The 23,125-nt window shown below is 35.7% G+C and overlaps 1 protein-coding gene across 1 annotated transcript; it reads right to left on the bottom strand.

Annotated features, from left to right (window-relative positions):
* Window positions 1-437: 437 nt before the first annotated feature.
* Window positions 438-17,376, bottom strand: LOC111884592 (uncharacterized). The gene is made up of 3 exons (XM_042902376.2): window positions 16,339-17,376; window positions 13,214-14,218; window positions 438-9,892 (listed from the first exon to the last, which is right to left on the bottom strand). The coding sequence occupies exons 1-3, from the start codon at window positions 17,263-17,265 to the stop codon at window positions 9,554-9,556; spliced, it is 2,271 nt and encodes a 756-aa protein (XP_042758310.1). The 5' UTR covers window positions 17,266-17,376; the 3' UTR covers window positions 438-9,553.
* Between the last annotated feature and the right edge of the window lie 5,749 nt (window positions 17,377-23,125).

A 23,125-nucleotide genomic window follows, 5' to 3' on the forward strand; every position in this document is an offset into this window, starting at 1 on the left:
AGATGGTTGACTTAAAGTTTCCTCACTTTGACTTTTGATGAACATATCATTAGAATCCAATGGTGCAATACTTTGATTTAAATCCTTAATTTGGCTATAGTAATCCAAGGAGCTTGAGATTACCTAGACTTTTCTTAATTGTTGAAATGGCTAGAGAAGCTCATAACAATTTCCTTAGTCAAAGTCACTAATTCCAAATAGCATGTAATTAGTGAAAGTCAACTAGCATTAAGAACCAAAAAGTCACCAAATCCAAGAGGGGTCAAATGCTTTCACCACCATGTTGGAGGAAATGTTTTTATGATTGTGTGAAGCAAAAACAACACAAAAATCATTTGTTGCTTGCTAATTTGAGGATCCTTTACTTAATCAAGAAATTAGCCAACTAATCACCACCAACACATTTAAACTCATGAACTAAAACATACAAGTAGTGATAAGATGTTAAAACACAAAACATTCCCATAAAGATTTAAGAACATGTTCATGGGTTCTTCAACATTCAACAAAAGTTCAAAGGATTAACCAAAAGTCAACCAAGATTAGTTTAGCCAAGCATGGCTAAACCCAAAGAAACAAAGTTAGAGAAAATTGTACCAAACATTAAGCAAGAATCAAGAGGTAAAAATATGATGTTCTTCAAGTGTTCTTGGCCTTCAAAAGTCTTCAAAACTCCAGAGAGAATCTCCAAAAATCGGATGTCCAAGAGTCCCCAAAAGATGGGCACCAACCTTCCTCAAATAGCCTTCCAAATGGATTTCCGAAATTGCCCCTGCAGGAGGTTGCGCGACCCGCGTGCTGCTGCGCGGGTGGGTTGCGCGGGTGGTGCCTGACATGGGCTTCTTTGAGATTTTGGGCCTCCAAAGCATGTCCCACTAGCCCAGATCGAATCCAATCACCTCCTAGCCCATTTTCTTCAAGTTTTTATTCATTTTAATCCCAATTTGGCCTCTCTAAATCCTCCAAACTCGCCCGGTTAATAATCTACGCACGCTCGAATAAACTCCCGCGTTTTGCAAATTTAAAGTTTATTTCTCTCCAAACCTTCAAATAACCATCAAGCTCGCTCCATGCATCATCTCCAACATATCACCAAGCCTAACATCATTTTTGCCTATCAAATCTCATCGCTTCCCATACGTCCCGAACACTCCCGCTCTGCTAGACCCGAAAACCTGCAATTATGCTCACAAGATTCGAAAGTACCCGAAATAGTCATAAAATAACAAAATGGAAAATATGCATGGAAATTATCTAAATTATGAATGAAATATGCTAAAATAAACTATAAAAAGAAGTAAACAAAACTAACTATCAATGTTATTTGTTTTTGAGCTTTGATAGAACAACATGCTAGTGATAGGCTAGGGATCTTCAGGATTTCATGATATGTTTCCAGATTTGTGATGCATGTAGCCTAGGGTTCCTTATGGGAGATTTTCAGTGTTCCTCTAGTGGTGAGGGTTGAGCATTATTATGCATGTTTTTCTAGGGTGTTGTGGTAGTACTTCATACAAATATGGGTAGGTGTGGAAGGTAGTATGGGCCCGTACTACTGAAATCACAGGACCCATACGCATATCAGGGAAACCATGATCTCTAGGGTGGGGTTGAGAGAGTTGGATCCCAGGATAGTGGGAAGAGTCTGAGTTTTTGTATGGTACTTTTCAGAATGGAGATTCCGAGGCATGATGACAGTGGATCCGGATCAGGATCGGGAGCTGGAGAGAGAGTTCTGGGCGGATCGGCGCCGCCCGAGGTTATCGATCAGATGTGCACCAGCGAGTTGGATGCAAGGATTCGTGAGATCCTGCGTGATGAGATTGCTGAGTTGTTCTGGGCTGAGTTGCCAGAGTTGTTTGGGTCGATCAAGACCGCAATGGTTGAGTATTTTGATGAGCGCTATGCGGCTCTCGCAGAGACGGCTGCCGCGGCGGCTACAACGGCTGTAGCGGCGGCAGGGGGAGGAGCTGGTCGGGGCTTTCAGTATCGGGACTTCGCTAATACGAAGCCTCCCACCTTCGATGAAGTTCAGGACCTGATCATTGCTATGAGATGGTTATCAGACGTGGAGGGGTGTTTCTTCACGTGTTCATGCCCTGCTGATCAGAGGGTGAGGTGTGCTCTGAACCTGTTGAGGCTCGGGGCGAAGGATTGGTGGAGATTGACCACGGGGTCATATTCGGATACGCAGAGGGCTGTGGTTTCATGGGATCAGTTCAGAGAAATGTTCATCACTTGTTATGTTCCGCAGGTTGAGAGGGAGAGGTTGGCTCAGGAGTTCCTTGAGTTGAAGCAGGATTCGGAGTCAGTGACAGAGATCAGCAGGATGTTCACTGAGAGGGCGATGTTTTGCCCTGAGTTCGCTTCGGAGAAGGCTCAGATGTCCCGATATCTGATTATGCTCAAGAGGGACATCAGGCAGTTTGTGTCTGTGCAGAGGTGCGGGACATTGTTGGAGTTGCAGGAGGCCTCTAGGCGGCGTGAGTTAGAGATTGAGTTGCAGTTGTGTGAGCTGAGGCAGGCTCCGGTGCAGTCGCAGCCGGCGCCAAAATGGTCCAAGACCGTTGATGCTAGAGTGGGGGATATGAGCAGCCACACTTGTGGGAAGTGTGGGAGGGGTCACACCGGGGTTTGTAGGTCCGGTGGTGCATGCCGCAAGTGCGGAAAGGAGGGGCACTATGCGAGGGATTGTTGGCAGTCAGCGCTAGTTCGGGATTTGAGGATTTGCTATCATTGTCATCAGGTTGGACATTTGAGGGTCAACTGTCCACAGCTTGCTGCAGGACCGGTGCAGGCTCCAGCACCGGCCACTTTGAGGATTGCAGGTGCAGGTCAGGGTGGAGCGGAGCCCCCAAGGGCTCAGGGTCGTGCTTTTCAGCTTGTAGCAGAGGAGGTCAGGGCAGTGCCAGATGCAGCTGCAGGTATGTTTCTTTCTCGATATCTTGTTATCTTGTTATTATTGTGGTGTATTCTTTATGTGCTTGTATCTTTGTGTGGTTTTCGTTGCGGTATTCGTCGTTTTGCGGGTTGTGGTTTGGTTATGGGTTATTGTTTTGGGAGTTTCGTTGGTTATCATTCTTGAGGGTTAATAGTGGAAACCTGGCATTGGTTTGAAGGCCGGGTAGCATCTGCTTTCTGAGGAGTGGTTAGATGCAGATTGAGTTTCTTTCGAGCGGGTTAATCAGTGTTGATGTGAGATCCCGTTAAGGTTGTTTATGTTTGTGGGAAGCAGTCCACGTGTAAGTGTTTTCTTTGTGCAGAGTTGTTCTGGGAGGTCAATGATGGCGACCGGTGGTTGTTAATCAGTACTACAAGTGGGGGAGAATTGGAGAATTCTCTGGGAGATCGATGAGTATTTGAGGGTGCTTAGCTGTTGGGATTCAGCAGTGTTCTGTCAGCCCAGAGTATAGGCTGATAGGAGCGAGTGTCGGGCATGCGGGGCGGGATTCAGACCTAGGGCATTTGATTGTGGAGGGCCTGGGAGCAGGCCGGGATCAAGCATGTGCGATTGAGACAGAGTTTGGAACCCTTAAAGGGCTAGAACAGTACGCATGGGAGGATTTCCGAGAGTGATAGCTAGGAATGATGAATGCTAGTTGAGCGGTCCGGATAGACTGAAGGCCGGTAGGCGTACCAGTCAGGCCGAAGGCTCGGAGAACGGTCCAGCCAAACTGAAGGCACTGAGAGCGGTCCAGATTGGCTGAAGGTTCTGAGAGTGGTCCAGATTGGCTGAAGGCCTGGTGAGGCGGTCCAGTCATGCTGAAGACTCTGCAGGTGTTGTTGGATCGGTTCGAGGATATGGATTGTGTATGTTGCGGTGTGATTTCATTAGAAGGTCTGGCCCCGGGTAGTGATCTTGATTAGTTGAGATTGTGCATGGACTTGAGAGTCCTTGTGATGAGAGTCAGAGTATGTGTGTTGGATAGATAGCGGATACGCTATAAAAGGGTGGTGTAGAGTTGGGCGAGCACCGTGGCACTTGTCGGAGTGATAATGTGGCCGAGTGGATTCCTTGGTAAAAGAAAAGAGAGAGATGAGTAACTCCGAGAGGGAGTGCAAGTTCACGGAAGTGAAAGCGACAGAGCAGAGTTATGATTAGAGTAATTCGAGTATGGTTTTGAGTAGAGTGTTTGCGACAGTGGAATAGAAGCTCATCCGATTTGGGATGACTGCTGAGGTCGCGGAGGGAATTCCGCAAGTGTAGAGCCAAGAGGCTCGGAAGGGATGCAGGGAGAGAGTCTTAGCCTCTCAGTGTGATTCTGATCAGGGTATTGGATATGTATTAGTGGTTCATCCTGGGGGATGTTTAAGGATATCATCAGTGTATCTGGTTTTCCCAACCTGAGGGTGCTAGAGCTAGTTCAGCATGTGTATGTGATTGCAAGAGGAGAACTCGTGGGAGTTGCTCTGAGATAGAGAATGGGTCTTTTCGTCGTCATGGAATGGATAGAGTGGGATTCGGATCGGGGATCTGATGGTTCATGGTTTTCTAGTCCTTATGGGTCGAGTGATGGTTGTGAATTGGAGCAGTGTTGCATCATGGATAATTCTCGGTTGTTGAGGGTGGTTATCTGAGGGTGAAACCGGTGCCCGGTTTGAGACGGTGGTCAGGACACCGCAAGGGAAGAGAAAGTGAGTTTGAGTTTGATGGGTATGCCTTGAGGGACCTGGTCCGGTTAAGGCCAGGTGGCGCGTTGTGGGAGTATGTTTGGAGTTGAGTTGCTGTAGGCTTCGAGGACGAAGCCTAATTTAAGTGGCGGAGAATTGTAACATCCCGAAATATCAAGAGTAAAGTTGAAGGGCTAAAAGAGTAAATTTCGGAAAGAGCGACTCGGCGAGTCCATGGGTGGACTCGGTGAGTAGAGTCGCGACTTGGTCGCGTGTTAAGTAGTCGACTCGGCGAGTCAGTGAGGTGGACTCAGCGAGTAGGCGCTGAGTGGAGGAAACCCTACTTCTCGGGGTTAAGCCCTATAAAAAAAACATTATGTTTCCTCCCCAGCCTCCTTATCACCCCTTGAGTCACAGAAACCCTAATTTCGTGGAGAAGCCCCATTGTTGAGCAAATTGGAGCTTGGAGAGGTGGTTGTTGAAGAGATCTTATAGAAGAAGAGGCTTGGATCAGAGGGCATTGCAAGGATTCGGGATAATATTCTCTTGGAGCTTCCTTTTGAGGTATCTTTCCATTGTTTGAGCTGTTATTGTCTAGATTCTTCATTTTCGGGGTTTGTGGGGAGCTTATCCTTGGATGGATTGGAGTTAGAGGTTAGATCTGAGGTTGCTACCTCAGATCTGGAATGGAGGAGAGTTGGAATGCATGAAAGTCCCTGTTTTGAGTGTTGGATGAAGCTATCTTGTCCCAAACCTTAGCCCTAATGTGCAAAATGCATAGATCTCTTTGGATTCACATAAAGTTTGCCACTTTACGTGATGGATGAGTTGTAGGAGGCTAGATCTACGTTTTGGATCAACTGCATGGCCTGGAATGCTTTTGTATGGATTCAGACCGGTGGTACTCGGCGAGTCACATGGGTGTACTCGACGAGTTGCTTGAAGATGAGCTGGAACTTGACGAGTTGGAAGAATAACTCGGCGAGTCGGATGAAGATGGCCTGGGACTCGGCGAGTTGTATGAACAACTTGGCAAGTAGGTTGAAGATTGCCTTAGACTCGGCGAGTCTGTTCTTGGACTCGGCGAGTCTTGTCGAAGAGTCCCAATATTTCATGGTTGAGTCGAGAATCGGTGAGTCAAGGGATGACTCGGTGAGTTGTGTGCGAATGGACTCAGAGTTATTGGACTCAGCGAGTCTCGAGGTGACTTGATGAGTTAGGTCGCGGATTGAGTGAAGTTCTGATTATGGGAACTCGGCGAGTCATCGGGTTGACTCGGCGAGTAGAGTCGGTCAGGGGTTGACTTTGACCAAGGGTTGACCAGTGGTTTCCAGGGGCATTTTGGTAATTGTTGATTATTATTTTGAGTTCAGTGCATTGGTGGTTGTCCAGTGGTGGAGATTGTATCAGAGATCGGAGCAGCTTGGGTTATCTGTTCAGTCGACAGTTTCGAGGTGAGTTATCCTCACTATATCAACAGGGTCTAAGGCACCAAGGCCGGCCCTTATCGGATTGAGATTCGGATAGTTGTTGCTATGTTATTGTTATGTTGTTGCTGTGATATGTTTGCATCCTGAGAGTTAGGATGGTATATGTTAGAGGCCTGATTGAGATCGGTATCCTGAGAGATAGGGAGGTGCTATGCTATTGACCTGTTAGGTCGATATCCTGGTTAGGATGGTGGTAGGATATGTGATCTGATGATCTGCTTGTTGACTGTGAATTGCTATATGATTGTTTGTATATGTGCACATGGTTGTTTGGACTGGAGTTGGGTTGAGGCGGGTCCTGCTGTGTGCTGTAGGCCAAGATACCCAGGGCAGACCGGTTGTTCCGAAGGCCCAGCGAGCGGTCCGGATAGGCTGTAGGCCCCATGAGGGCGGACCAGACGTGCCGAAGGCTCGGAGAGTGGACCAGACAGACTGAAGGCCCGGTGCGGCGGACCAGTCATACTGTAGACTCAGAGAGTGGACCAGGTGGATGGAAGGCCCGGGAGCGGGTGGACCAATCACACTGCATACTCGATGTATGTGGATAGACTCAGAGGGTGGACCAGGTGGACTGTAGGCCGGTGCGGCGGACCAGTCACACAGTAGGCCCGAAGTGCATGGCTGTTCGGTGACTTGATATGTTGTGGCATGATATGCGTGTATGGTATTTGTGGTTGGTATTTTGGGGATATCTCACTAAGCTTTCGGGCTTACACTTGTGGTTTTATGTTTTTCAGGTTCTTCAGGAGATCGTGGCAAGGCGAAGGCGTGATCGTACTGCTCCTCATGATTTTGTAGTAATGTGATTCTGGGAACACGTTAAATGTTTTGTATTGAAAACCTTTTTGTAAAGATTTAATGGAATCGAGATGTTTTGAAAATTTTAAAATTTGTGGTATTTTTCGGTCGTTACATAATTTTTTATTTTATTTATGTTTCATGCTTATTTTTATGTACATGTTTTTTTAATTCATGTTTTTTTACGTCGAAATGCAATTTTATGACTATAATCACCAAAATTCAACTTACAAAATTCAAGCTTATAATTACACTTTTATCTATTATATGTGAACAAACTTATACGTAGGAACATACATAAAATAAGCACCAAAACGTTTTGCGAAACATATTTTTTTAACGTTTTCGTGCTTTATTTTCTGTACGTTTCGTACTTATGACTAGGGTCACATATTATATATTTTTTATTATTTAAACTTTCGTTCGTTAACTTAAAAAAATCTTACTAATTTTTATGCACGTGCTGGTATAAATTTGAGTTTTTCTTTTTCTTTATTTTTTATGTTTTGTTCACAAACCCAGTCCCTGTTACTTGAAAAGACCAAAATACCCTTACGCTAACGGATGAACAGCAACGGCGTCAGCAAAAAGGGCCATTGATGCAAGTTTTGGAAACCACAGGGACCATGTTCGTCAAAAAAAATTAGCAGGGACTGACTTTGTGATTTTTGGCAAACCATATGGACCATTTTTGTAATTTTGTCTTGTAGGAATTATGTCGGAAAAAAGGTGTCACGGAGCCTAGGGAAACCTTGTTGGAATTTTGTTAGAAATTTGTTAGAATTTTCTACCAAATATTTTGTAGGAAATATGTCAAACATTTTGTTGGAAGTTTGTAGGAACCTTATTTCCTACGCCCTTTTTCCAACAAACACTTTTCGTAGAAACTTTGTAGGTAAACCTTATTTTCTACAAGATACCAACAATAATTGATCGGTGTTAATAGGATACTTTTAAAGTTTTACATCGTATGAATATTATTTTGTTCTTAAATCAATTATAACACATATTACTTCGTGATATAACATGAATTTAATTTCTTATAATATTAAGTTCATTTATATGCTTTTGAAAATTTCACTGTAGTTTTGCTAAATAATATAAATTTATCTCTTACTAATAACTAATTTAAGATATCAATCAACACTTTTTGTACCTATCTAAGTAACTAATTTATTGGAAACATTATAACCATTTAATTGAATATATAAATATTGCAAACATTATGATCCACCGTCTTAATAAAAAATGAAGTTGAATTATCAGATTAATTATTTTTTCATTTTGTTTACATTTGAGTAATTTTTTTTTACAAATCAAGATAACGAACTTTTTAGATGTATTCACATATGACCATTATTATCGACCGTAACTTGCTATGGCCATTGATAAATGGTTATATATGAAGACTTCTAACATGCTTTTTATTTACATCTGTAAAAAAATTATCAAGACGTAAACAAAATGGAAAAATAATTATCGATCTAAGTCATATTGCCAATTATATAATAAAGTCAATAGATTACTCAATGATGACTCACCATCAAAGTATGTGTGTCTTTTTCTACTACAACAAATGATCCTTGTAACATATATACAAACAAATATTAAATTATTATAGTATTTTTTATTTTAAAGTTTAAGGTAATCTATATAAATTTTTTATGTTTTAATGTTTTAGTAGCTAAAGATAATGCATAGATTGTTGGATTTTTGGTTGATTGTTGGTTAATTTAACATGGTGAAAAAGATTAAAAATACTTTGAAACAAGAGTTATCAAAAACATGTGTATAATACAACTATATTAGATAATACGCCCCGCATGTTATATATTAAATATAAAATATACTTTCCTAAATGCATGACTTGCCTCTCAAAATAGAGTTCCTTCAAAATAATTAAACGTTACAAAAGCAGCAAAGCTATTGAAAATCAAATTAGTAATCCCATAGTTCGATATAGTTATAATACTGTATAAACCATGCTAATTTTCCTTCGGTTGTTTCAAATAGAGTTACCTTTTACTTATTTGAAAATCAGTTGCGTCCTCAATCGCATCAATGACTGTATCCATCGTGGGGCGTTCCCGAGAATTGTAGCTTATGCACTTATATGCGATTTCTATAAACGTATGGAAACAACGGCTCTCAATTTGATCTCTTATAAGGGGATCAATTAATTTCTCAGGTCCATCATTATGGTAGCGTCGGGCTAGATTTATCAGCGGCTGTGGGTTACCATCTACAAATCTTGTTAGGCAGTAAGCTGGCCTCCCACTCAATAGTTCAAACAATACAACACCAAATGAATAGACGTCAGATTCTTTACTGAGGATGCCACTTTCTTGGTATACAGGATCCAAATAAAAGTTGGTACCCGCAACTTTTGTATAGAGTTGGGTACCTTGTTGATTTCTTGGGCCTTCTTTTGACAAACCAAAATCACAAATTTTTGCTGCCATATATTCATCTAAGAGTATGTTGCCGCTCTTAACGTCTCTGTGTATAACCCTGTTGTCCTTCCCTAGACCTGTGTGAAGGTAATCTAGTCCTCTGGCTGCCCCTAACGAAATCTTGAGGCGTAGTAACCATGTTAAGTTACGCTTTTTTTCCAAGTTTACAAGATGATAATCAAGGCTACCATTGCTAGCATACTAGTACAGGGTAATCATCTCATTGCCTTCATCACAGTATCCAACGAAAGGTATGATGTTTGGATGGTGGAATCTTGAAATCAACTTCAGTTCTGTAAGAAACTCGGTCTTTCCTTGGTGACCTGTGGGATCCAATCGTTTGATGGCAACCATACAATTTTGCACGCGTTGATGAGCGAGTTGTCCTTTATAGACTGTACCAAATCCACCGCCTCCAATCCGCATTTCCTGACTGAAGTCTCGGGTTGCTAATTTGATCTCCTTGAGTGGAATTAAATAAGTTTCTATGTTTTGATATCGGTGGCTTGGTGTGGTAATGGTTGAAGTTGATTCCGAGTACTGTGTATATAAGAGAACCAATATTGTTAGAGATGGCCTCCTAATTTTCCCCTTGTCCTAACAATCATAAATTAATCAAGAATAGATCACTTCAAACTCTAATAACTGCATAAATACATGTTACATTTCTTCGATGTTACCAAAAGATAATAGATGCTTTTTAAATGTGTAGCAAAACTATTACGAAGCAAATTGTTATATACTTTGAGAGTAGTCAAATGCTTGCTTTTTTGTTCTCGTGAATACAAATTTTTATTTTTTCATCATATTTTAAATGAATAAATTTTATAAAACAATTTAGACAGATGTTGATAGTTTTGTTTATTTAAAACCAACTTTTTAAACATAACAATTTGACAAGTTTTTGATAATTGCTTCTTTTTAAAATTATTTTAAGGATATATATATATATATTGTGAAGAAAAAAAATCAATGTAAAGATAAACCATTGTAGATGTTCGTATATTTCTGTATAATTATTTTTCTTAAATAGAGGATATCTTTTATGTGTTTTATTGAAATTATAAGTTAATTAAATTATAATATTATAATATTATATAAATAAGGCGGAATTTTCTAATTGACTTGTTTTAAAATATTGAAGGCTGGGTTGTGTTTTTTTACCTTTTTAAATTAACAGTTAAATAGAAAATCAAGGCATACAAGTCAAGGACTATCTGGGCAACAGATGAATCTTAGTCATTCTTATTAGAAAAAAAAAAAAAAAGTAAATTACATGAATCGTCCATCGTGCTAGTACAAATGTTTTTCTACAAGTGAAGGACTATCTCTGTAACAAATGAATCTTAATCATTCATATTAGAAATAGAAAATGTTTAGAGTAAATTATACGAATCATCCATCATGTTGGTGCCAAAAAGCACTTTTACTCCATATTTTCAAAAAGTTACTTGGACCGTCCCTTATATTGTAAAAAGTTGCATGTTTTATCGCTCATTAGTTTAAATTTACATGTTTTATCATTTGTGAGACATGAAAGCACTATATTGTCATTTTCTATTTCTTTTTCATTTATTTTATAATTTATCTACTAATTGTCTATTTATTATATATATTTCAAAAGAAATGGCCGACACCCTCCATCCCTATCATCCTTCTCACTCTCTTTCTCTCTTTTGTTTGTCTGTCCTTCACAACCCAAATCAAGAACAAAAATTCAAGAACTTTTCATATTCTATTTTATCTTGTGTCACCGTTTCTCTTTTCAGAACCAAGAACACAAGATGAACCTATATATCATTCTTTGAACAAAGTCCATAAAAATGAAAGGTTTTTTATTGAGTCGAGAAAGAAACACACTCGACATTTCTAGAGATCCTTATTGATGTTCTTTCTTTCAAAAAAAACCAGGCACACGATGGACCCATAAATAATTCGAACCCAACAATCGTTAAAACCCTAGATTAATTCCAGAAATGACCATTTCAGAAGTCCAAATACAAATCATTGAAACGTGAATTTTTGGTTGATTTTCTACTTGAATTTGATTATTTGATTCCTGGTTGATTTTTGATTTCCTAAGTTGATTTTCAATTTCCGAACTTGAGTTTTTGGCTGAAGCTGAATATTCGATTTTCTAATTAAAGTTGATTTTCGATTTCATAAGTTCAAATACAACCTACCATCGCAGGTTTGATTTTTTGATTGAAGTTAAATATTGAAATCATCTCTTTTTTTTCGTGGTTGAATCGAGTATCGGGTACTAAACTTTTGATTTTTTTTTTTATCTCTAGGGTGGAAATGGATTTGATGCATATAGGAATCCAGGTAAATAATGGTGATTGCTAATGGTCAATAATGAGAGAGAGAGAGAGAGAGAGAGAGAGAGAGATCCCACTTTATATTCTAAAAATTAATAATAAAAAAAGAAAATAATAGACAAATTATAAAAAAAAATATTAAAAAAATTGGAAAAAGAAATAACTGAGGGCGATATAGTCATCTCAGGTGAGCAAGGACGAAGCGTGCAACTTTTCATGTTATAAAGGAGATCCGAATTAATTTTTGAAAATAGAGACTGAATTTATTTTTTAGCATTAACTGGCGACATAAATCATTGATATAATTTAATTTACTAAAAAGTATGCACGTAATTTTATAATACTTTTGTGATAAATTATTATTTTTAAAACATGAACACATATTATAATTTACAAATAATTAGTTGAGAATTGAACCCTCAACAATTTGCAATGAAGGACATTATCTAAAGACCAAGTACCCCTCGGTTATAAGTCATTTTATTCTAGATAAATCTTTATATTCTAATAAATGAATAGTTTTATTTTTCCTGTTGACAAATATTATAATGCTAGTTTATAATCCGTGAAAATCACGCTTATAAAATTAATTAAAATTTCATAGTAAAAACTTAAAATTGTTAATCAAGTATTTCAAATATATTATTTTAAATAAGTTATTAATTAAGAGATATTTTTTAATTATAAAATTATAATCGTTTGTTTAAATAAATAAATGAAATTATATCACCTTATAATATATATTTATTTTATTTTATTTTTTATTCTAATGTTATTAATTTAATTTAATTAGGAGTATGAAATTTAAAATTTAAAATGAAAAATCAATTATTAATTTATTGTAATTAGAGGGAGAAATTTAAAATTTAAAATGAATAATTAATAGGTTGACAGTAACGATGATTTATAATAGTGTCAATACCAAAATAACCTTATTTATTTATTAAAATAAGGATTAGAACTCCTTATGAATACTATATGTCACCTATTATGTTACTTGCCAATTTATTAATTATTCATTTCAAATTTGAAATTTTAATTTTAAATTTACCATTCTAATTTCATTAAATTAGTAATTGATTCTTCATTTTAAATTTTAAATTTTAAAATTTTTCACATTAATTATATGAAATTAATAACATTAGATTAAAAAATAAAATAAAATTAATACATATGATAAGGTGATATAACTTCAGTTATTTATTTAACTCAACAATTATAACTTTATATAACTAAAAAAGTATCTCTTAAACAACAATTTATTTAAAATAATTAATTAATAATTTTGAGTTTTTTAATATAAAATTTTAATTAGTTTTATAACTGTGATTCTCACCGGTTATAAACTAATTATTGATTAATAAAATATGCTAAAAGTAGAATACAAAAGTCAAATGAAATATAAGTAAGTTAAAAAAAATAAAAATAAAAAGAAACCAACTTTGGTCTTTTCTGGTCACATTTCACGAAGGATTAGTTTCTCCAGCTTATTAAACTTAATTTATTTAAAGAACATATATATGCATCTCCAAATACTTACTTGAAATTGTAGTGCTTCCAGCATTCTTTTAATGATCCTTTTCATTGACGGGCGATCGCTTAAGTTCAAACTGATGCATCGATAAGCAATTTTCTTGAACGTACGCAAGGAATTAATGTTAATATGATTTTTTATGGTATCATCAATTAAGCAATCTAAGTTGTCATCAGAGTAGCGTCTGACCAAACTTATGAGTCTTTCTGGCTTATCACCCCCAACGCGCTTTCTCTTATAAGCCAACATTCCGCTCAACATTTCAAACAACACTACCCCGAATGAGTATATGTCTAACTCCATGTTGACGACACCACTTTCATTATACACTGGATCCAAGTAATATTCGTTACCTAAAGCCCCAACATCATCTTGAGGCTGATTTTGGTCTACTAATATTGACAAACCAAAACCGGAAATTTTGGCTTTCAAATTCGAATCTAACAATATATTTGCACTACTTATATCTCTGTGAATTACTCTTCCAGCCTCCCCTTTACCACAGTGAAGGTAATCAAGACCTTGTGCTATCCCTATGCAAATCTCCAGGCGCAGTGCCCATGTTAGAAAACGCCTCTGATCGTAATTTTCAAGGAAAGCATGAAGGCTTCCATTCTTAGCAAATTCGGAAACCATAATCATCTCATTTCCTTCATTACAGTAGCCAATGAAAGTGATGATATTTGGATGGTAGAAGTTTGGCATCATCTGAAGGTGATTAGTAAAGTCCCTCTTTGCATCAAGCTGGATATTATCATGTTGGAGGCTAGAAATCAACATTATCTTTGAAAGGAACTCGTTTTCTTCTCGATGACCGAACCGTTTGATGGCAACCGGCCAATTTTCCCATAATGGGGAGAGTTGTCCTTTGTACACTGCACCATGTCTGGTAACTGCAATTCGAGTTTCTGGACTGAAGTAACTTGTTGCCCATATGATCTCTCTCATTGGAATTAGAAAACTTTCCAGGTTTGGAGGTTGGCGGCTTATTGTAGATGTTGTTTTCTTCAACTGTAATATAAACATAATAGAGTTTCCTTAGACAAGTCTATCGATGTTGCCCTTAACTTCACGAATATTACAATATGGTAGGTAAAAAGTCCAGAAAAAGTCTTATTATTTTAGGACATATTACATATTAAGTCCCAAAATTAATTTTTCTCATAGAAAAATCTAATAACAAACTTATTCACTTTAGCTCATTTTGACCCATCAGCAGGTCATGGGACAAAATGCTTAACTTTCTCAAAATGATAGGACTTTTATGCAGATTTTTTTTCAAAGTTTGTATATAATGTATAAACATATTTTTATGAGTTATAAGTAAGTTTACATAATTTTTTTATATTTTTGTTTACATGTTTATGCATTTTTTTTAAGTTTCTTAAGTTATATATATATATATATATATATATATATATATATATATATATATATATATATATTAATGTATTTTAAATATATAAATTTATTTTTATGTATTTATATGATTTGTTAAATATTTTTATGTATTTTGGTATGCTTTTTCACGTATTCTATGTTTTTTTTAAGTATTTTTATATATTTTTACGTATTTATATGTACTTTTTAAGTATTTTGGTATTTTTACATATTTAGGTATCTTTAATTTTAAGTTTCATTGTAGCTAACTAATAGACTTGTAAATAAAGAAAAAAACAACAGAGTGCTTTAAAATAAAAAAATTTCAAATACAATCATTAACAATTAACTTTATTTGTGCAAGTAAATTTTTCTCTTTTTTTTTTAAATCAGTTTGTAGATAAACAAAGATTATGAATATCTTTGTTAATGGAAAATGATTCATAAACATTGTTCATCTACAAACTGTATAGACGAAAAAGAGAATAATTTTATGTATAAAAATGGTGTTGATTATTAAGGATCTTTTTTTTAAATGTTTGTGTTAAAGTACTCTAATGCTTTTTTTAATTAATTTAGAAAGTCTAATAGCTACTTTAAAATAAAGTCAAACTAAAATATATATAAATACATATATATATATATATATATATATATATATATATATATATATATATGCTAAAATACATAAAATAATTTAAAAACTACATATAAATACGTAAAAAGCACATTTATATATTTAAAATACATAAAAATATGTAAAAACTATATAAAAAATTAAAAGTGACATAAATACATGAAAAATATACCAAAATAAATAAAAATATGTAAAAATACTTAAAAGGTCATATAAAAACATAAAAACAATATGTTATACATTTAAAATACAAAAAACTATATAAAAGCATAAAAATTTAGAAAATATATAAACATGTAAAAAATCTAAAAAAGTATGTCAAAATACTTAAAGGAATACATATAAATACATAAAAATACGTTTTACATTATATATTATAAATTTGTAGGAAATTTGTGAAAAAGTTTTATTATTTTTAAAAAAAATAACGATTTGATCTCATGAGTTGTTGAACAGGTCAAAATAAACTAAAGTATATAATTTTTTAGTTTCTTTAACCTTTTTATTTTAAAAAAAAATAATTTTAAAAATAATCATAAATTTTTCTAAAATAATGAAACTTTTCTGAAAATTTTCCATTATTTGTCATCCAAAAATATAACAAGCATATCAAAGTCAATAGTTTATTATTTCAAATAAATATATATTTTAACAAAAAATAATTTACGTTACAAAATCCAATTGTAATAAACTATGAATAGCATAACATAAGCAATTCATTTGTGGTAAATGAATGTTTTATCTACACGTAACCAGTAAACGAGCAACTGTTAACAACATTTTTTTGAATGATATATCTATTGTTTTGAAATTTTAAACCAAATAAAAAACTGTTTACCTTTTATATCTTTTTAAACAAAAAGTGTAAAAAATAAACTAATAAAATATGTTAATAATTAATTATGAATTATAGGTTCTTACACTTTCTAATACTTTTGTGATTTTCATTTGAAATTTTCCTACGTCTTGACAAGTATCATCTCTTGTTTATATCCCTTTAGAAAGACATAAGATACGTGTAATCCTGGAATCAGCATATGTATGTGATTGACAAAACTAGAGTTCCATATAACAATTTTAAAGAGAAGACAGGTGGGTAAACAAAAAGACTTACTTCAATATTCAGGGCCTCCTCAATTCTTTTGATAATCATGTCCATCGTAGGGCGATTCCCTAAGTTCCAACTAATGCATTGATAGGCAATCTCCTTAAACGCACGGAAAGAACGAATATTAATGTCATCTCTTACATAAGGATCAATTATGACCTCCAGTCCTTCATCATAATAACGTCGGACAAGATTTAACAATGATTGTGGCTGATTTTCACTGATGCTCCTTTTTTCATTTGCCAACATCCCACTCAACATCTCGAACATTACAACACCAAATGAATAAACGTCTAACTCTATCCTAACGATGCCACTTTCATTGTAAATGGGATCCAAGTAGAAGTTGGTACCCCCAGCTGCACGTTTGTACAATTGTGGCTGATTTTGGTCGAGTAATAACGACAAACCAAAACCACATACTTTTGCTTCCAGATTGTCACCTAACAATATATTTGCGCTTTTCACGTCTCTGTGAATTACTTGGTTATTCTCCCCAAGACCCGAGTGAAGGTACTGGAGTCCTGTTGCTGCCTTTATGCAAATCATGAGGCGTTGTACCCATGTTAGGGAACGTCTCTTATTGGGGTCTTTGAGATATGCATCAAGGCTTCCATTTAGAGAGTATTCCGAAACTATAATCTTCTCATTGCCTTCTTCACAGTAGCCAATGAAAGCGGTAATGTTTTCATGGTTGAAGTTCGCCCTCATCTGCACTTCAGTAACGAACACGTCTTCTCCTCCAGGACCCGTGGGATCAAAGCGTTTGAAGGTAGCCATTCGGTTTTGCCAATGTCCTGAGAGTTGTCCTTTGTAGATTGCACCAAATCCGTCATATCCCATGCGACTCATAGGACTGAATTTTTGGGTGGCCAAGTGGATCTCCTTCAGTGGAATTAGAAAGTTTTCTAGATTAATCCCTGAAGAAGACATTTTGTTCTGATATTGGTGACTATGGATGGTTATGATTCTATGGTAATAGAATGATTTGAGTGTGCTTTGAGATGATTAGATCTATGCTTTTGTCCCTACTTATATTACCTTTGGCTTTGAAAAAACCTCCTCAACCATTTGCTGCTATCTAGTTGGTGAACAATTTAATCCCACTACTTCTTATTTAATCATTGATTTGCTATGCAATTTTTAGTAAGACATAAAATAATGGTCCTGATTAAACTCACCTAATCCTTTGGATTTTATACTGTGTACTTGTAATTTCTTATGGTGTAATTATTGGTTGTAAACAATATATGTGATGCAGGCGTGTAACTATTGGTTGTAAACAGTATATGTGATGCAGGTCATACCTTAGTTGGTCTCCTTTCGCTTTTATGATCAAATATAATTTTGTGAAAGAGAAACCAACAAGTTAACTCGCAACTAGTTTATTTTTTTATTATATTATCCTTAGAATATCTCGTTGAAATCTAAGATTATATTGCAAATGAAATACTTTACGCATTCCAAGTTTAGGTTAATATCATTGTTCAACTAGGGAGCATAGATAAATATACACAAGAAAGGGGTCGGAATACATCGGTGAGAAATCTTTTTCTCCCATGAGCACATACAATATTATCGGAATTCTTAAAGTTAAAAGTAGGGGTGAACATGATATGGTGCGGATTATATTTTCTTTAACCTGTAATTCATACCGGCTATAGTTGATAAAAAAAATTTAATACAAATACCATATCAAGTATAGTTATACCTATTTATTTGGCTACTAACAAATTTATTGGTAGAATTTGTAATAAATTGAAATTTTCATTAAATTATATCTCTTGTACACGTGTCCCTCCCTCCTTCCTTCTCTCTCTCACTCACTCACACACATATAGTTTGCACCACAGTTACTTTTCTTGATAAAGAACTCCTTCAACCTCGTTGGAAAATTTATTCCTCTCACCGATATTTTTCTGGGAGTCCAAAGTTAATTGATGTTGATCAGAACCATGCTTCATCCCTTTCCAATGTGAAGTTTTGCACTGGGGATCCTCCTTCTAAGAATGTCACTTCGATGTTGACTGGTCAAATACTAATGCAGCAAGTGTTAACCCTCTCGTTTATCTTGATTTACAAGGCCTTTGTGATCCTATATCAGGCCATTTGGATTCAAATATTTTTTACCCTTTGCATTCTCAAATGTATTTGGAGTTTGGATCTTCATACTGTTTGAATAATCCGGAATATGCAATTGTTAGAGCTATTTGTTTTTTATTTTTCCTAGCTTTATCATTTCCTACAATTTAGAGATAAAATCAATTAGTTAGTTTGTTTTTTTCTTGTATATACGAGATCTTTTTTTGATGTTTACCGTGATGGGTTTTTGGGTTCAATAAAAGTCCCACCAGAAAGTTGGACAAAAATACCCCTCCATTGTTTTTCTTGATCTTTGTTTACCCTTGTTCTTCTTTCTTTCAGCTTGAATCAAGTAGTTCATAAATTACACATATCTGGGTAAGCCTACAGTTGATATCTCTAAAGGGAAAAATGGTCAATGATTCATATGGTAATTGACCATATGTGTAGGTCAACAAGACGCAATTTCACATGAGACATGAATTGCAATGCTATTATCTTGATGAAAATGTTATCTAGTTCCCTCATGTTGAAGACTAAGTTAAGAGTTTTGCCAACGAAGAACAAGAACTATGCAACAATAATGGCTATTCATTGGCATCTAGGAATGATGTGAAGTCTAGGAATGATGTGAACTCGAAAATGAACTGGGTATGGGTATTAATTGTGATATTGCTTTGTTCTTATGTTATTGTTGTTGGAATGAAGAACACGAGGATTTGGAATTCATATAACGACCTCATTAGCGTCTCGATGGTTAATTGATGAAAATATTTCTTGGTTCTTTCAATGGTTCTTGAAAGAAGACGGACTTTCGAATTCTATTGACTGGTTTTGTTTGGTTTTGCGTTTCGATTCGATGGAAGATAAAGATGTGACCAAGTTATTTTATGTTGATGAACCTGATTCGAGGAGACGATGAACAGATCGAAATTGATTTTGAAGGGAGTAAGAAGGGAAAATGACATAAATGCCCTACAATGGTAGCGTAGGAGAAGAAAAGTTGTAGATCGACATTAGAACGGCAGTAAGAAGACTCTCTGTTGGACGATTTAGAAATGGGAAAAAGTGGTGGGAAGAAGATGAATAGTATTGGGTTAAGGAATAATTTGTCAACAAACATCTGATGTGGCAAAGGGGTAACCGGATGACCCCTTTATTTTGCCCAAAAGGACCTAATCGACCCGACAAAGTGTAATTCGTTCCCTTATAAAGCCACAAAATAAGTTAAATGGCTAAATAGGTAAACACTAGAAACATAATAGGTCATATATGTCATTTTCACGATCGTACAACACCTAACCCCCTCCCCATATAGAGATACACACACCCTATCTATCTAACTATTGGAAAAGAGATGATGAATTTGCTTTCATCCCACTATTGTGTGTTAAAAATAAAATTACATTTCTTTTTTTGGGTTGAAAGGAAAAGTATATTATTTTCTTGCGATTGCGATGCAGCCACATAAAATAGTTTCATTCTACCAATATTTACGGGGGAGATTTATTTGTCCATGAGAGGATATTTATCCTGGTATGCTGCAAAATTTTATTTTGAATTATTAGTTTCTATTAAACCATTAAGCATCGATTATGTTTTTTGAATAAGTTATAAGTTATTGTGAATATTATCGTTATTGTCTTTTTGGGGGTTAGTACTTTTGAAACAATTACATGTTTTAGTTTTATTTAAGGATATAGCAAACATCAAATAGTTGGAACGTTAGGCGTAAATTTTCATTTAATATATTTTGTGGTTATTCGTTTCAAAGTAAATTTTAATTTTTGTCGCCGAATATTACTACTATTTGTGATTTTGCTTCCTAAATGTTTCCTTTGCTACTAATTTTGCTACTTTTTTTTTCTTCACTAAATTTACATTTTTCAATCTAAATTTACATATATTTAAAAAGGATATATTTTTAATGTAATATGTTAGCATAATAGTCCAAAAACCTCTCTTTTCAGACATCAGACATGGATATCATTTGGAAAATAATTAGTAAAATAGTTAACAGTGAAACCATATAATATGAGAAATAATTAGCATACTTCCTCAATATATATACATTTTTTTTAGTAATGAACTTAATATTTTTACAAAGCCTAAATATTTAAACTATTTGTTTTAGAATATAAAATTAATAATTAAAATGGAAAGTGATGTAATTAATTTGAGGGATGGAGTTTTATTAATCCACCGAAACGCAAATATAACAAAAGCAAAATAGTTATTAGATTTCAAAACATACGACTACACAAACTTAATTTATTTAGTAAACTATCTTCTTTCTGTTTCATTTTCCGTTTCATTTGTATATTTTCTTAGGATTTGCAGAATCACACTACTAATTTTTTTTATTTTTAACTTTTTTATAGATTATTTTTTTAATTTCATGGTGTCAATATATATTTGATAGTAAGTTATTTTCCACTACATTATATTATTTGTTATCCACACAAAATACTATCGTAAATTTATAAAATCACTTTGTTATATACGTTGTGGAAATGATTGGGATGTAAAAATATGTATCCACATTCTCTTTACATGATTAGTGTAATCACTTAATCATGTAGTCGACAGTACATAGAGTAGTGCATAAAGGAAAATCATAACAGTAGCGAGTAAATGGGTACTAGCTGCGACGAGTAGGGTCTTGTGGTGCAGACGACGAGGAAGATGCGTCCAGAAATCTAGCCAGGTGGTGCTCGGCGGCCCGAAGTTGGGCTTCCGATGCTGTCTGACGTGCCTGGTAGTCCCTGACTACTTCATGTGTCATCCTCTCCGCTCGCTCAACCGCGACCCTCGTGGCCCCCATTTGGCCGACGGTTTCCTGTGTCTGCTTGTCAATGTCGCGTGTCCTCCTCACCATCACAGGTAGGGCTCGGTCTGCAGGTCCACCATTACTTAAGTCGTAGTAGTCTCGGTTCATACCATATGGAGGTCGTACCCCTTGTTGGCGGCTCCACCTCTAGATCTCGTGCGCCCGAGTGGGCGTAGAACCATTGGGGCCCATCCTGTATGGGGGTACCCTGGCTATGTAGGGTGGATTGATGACTTTGGACTCAGCGTCCGAGTCATCTGCATCACTTTCATCATCCTCCCCCTCATCTGAGTTAGCTACGGGCTCGACCGGTACTCCTATAGGCTCTTCCTCTGGCTCTTCCCCTGGTTCTTCCTCTGACTCTTCCTCTGGTTCTTCCTCTGGCTCCAACCATCCACCATTTCCCTGGTTGGGGAAATAGGGATCTCTTGGATGGTGGAATCCGGCCATAGTGTATGCACGAGGGGTGAGAAACGTGTAAGGAGAGTATGTGTAAATTGGTCCCAAAATACTCCTACAGTATTTTAATTCTTTAGGTTTGACTCTTAAAACTTTTGGAAAACGAGTCGGGAAATTTTAGACTTGTTGCAACACCACTACCACTCCCAAACACATGTTAATCATATCTCAAATAAATATGGTTAATCAGGCTATATTTATCCCAGATATGATTACATAATTGTCCAGGTTTGACTGCAGTGTTCAACCTTTAAGTTCTTTCGTTTTGTTCTTGTTATGATACAGTCCTAGCAAGTATGTATACTTTTATAAAATGTTTATATCTTTAAAGTACACTATTAGTCAGAGTGTTTTAGTCCCAATGTATTTATAGTTGTATATCTTGTATGACTAGATATACTAGTTCACTTTAAACAATGTTCTGATACCAATCTGTCACACCCCCGGACCAGAACGGCGGAAACGTCAGGAGGCAGGTGACGTCATTGTGCAGTATCATAACAATTGAATAAAAATGAAACACATAAATTCCAAACACCATTCATAAAGATATCAAACATACATTGTTTTACATCATGTTTATGTCCTCAAATTACACAAAAGAGGCAATAGTGGGTAAATTCCAAACTACATCAAAATGATTATGCATTCGCGTTCCGCTAACCTGCTTACTGATTTCCTAAGAATACAAGTCGTTTGAAAGACGTCAACATAAAATATGTTGGTGAGTTCATAAGCATTTTGTAAAAAAAAAAAATGTGATAGTTGGAAAACCAGAAATCCAATATTTTCTTATCAAAATAGTTGTAAGTCTTGTTTCCAATCAAGTATAGTTGCATGTGTGTTTTAGTTTATTGTTTTCGAAGTCGTATAAAGTCGTTTCCCCAGAAAATCCTATATTTTCTTCTGTATAAATGATTGTCTTAAAACCCCTAGGACTTGTGTGGTTAAAGCTTCGTTTAATGTATCGAAACAATAGTTGTTTATATTCGAAAGGTGTAACTTGTGTAAATTCCTAAATAATACTATTATATTCTAAGTGAGTCGTTATAAGTTATAACCATACTAATATAACGGAGTGTCTGCCCTAACGTTCTTCAGACGTTGGTTTCATTTAAGACATTTGTCACCCTTGACTGACCGGTCTAGCTGTAGCGAACAACGAAGGTGCGGTGTATCAACCCCGTATAGATCTATACATAAATTTCCGCTCTCCCTCCAGGAGACTCTGGTTATAACTCTTACAGGACTTTAAATGTACACTAGCATATATAGGTACAACGAAGATGCGTCTGACTAGAATACTAACAGATATTTGTGTAAATCATGGAAATCCGTTATTTATTAAATAAATAACAATAGTTGTGCTCGTTAACTAGATATATCGTTTTCGTTTGTTGAAAATAATCCACTTTGAATCAC

Source organism: Lactuca sativa, chromosome 1 (assembly GCF_002870075.4).
Source record: "Lactuca sativa cultivar Salinas chromosome 1, Lsat_Salinas_v11, whole genome shotgun sequence".
Classification (NCBI taxonomy): Eukaryota; Viridiplantae; Streptophyta; class Magnoliopsida; order Asterales; family Asteraceae; genus Lactuca; species Lactuca sativa.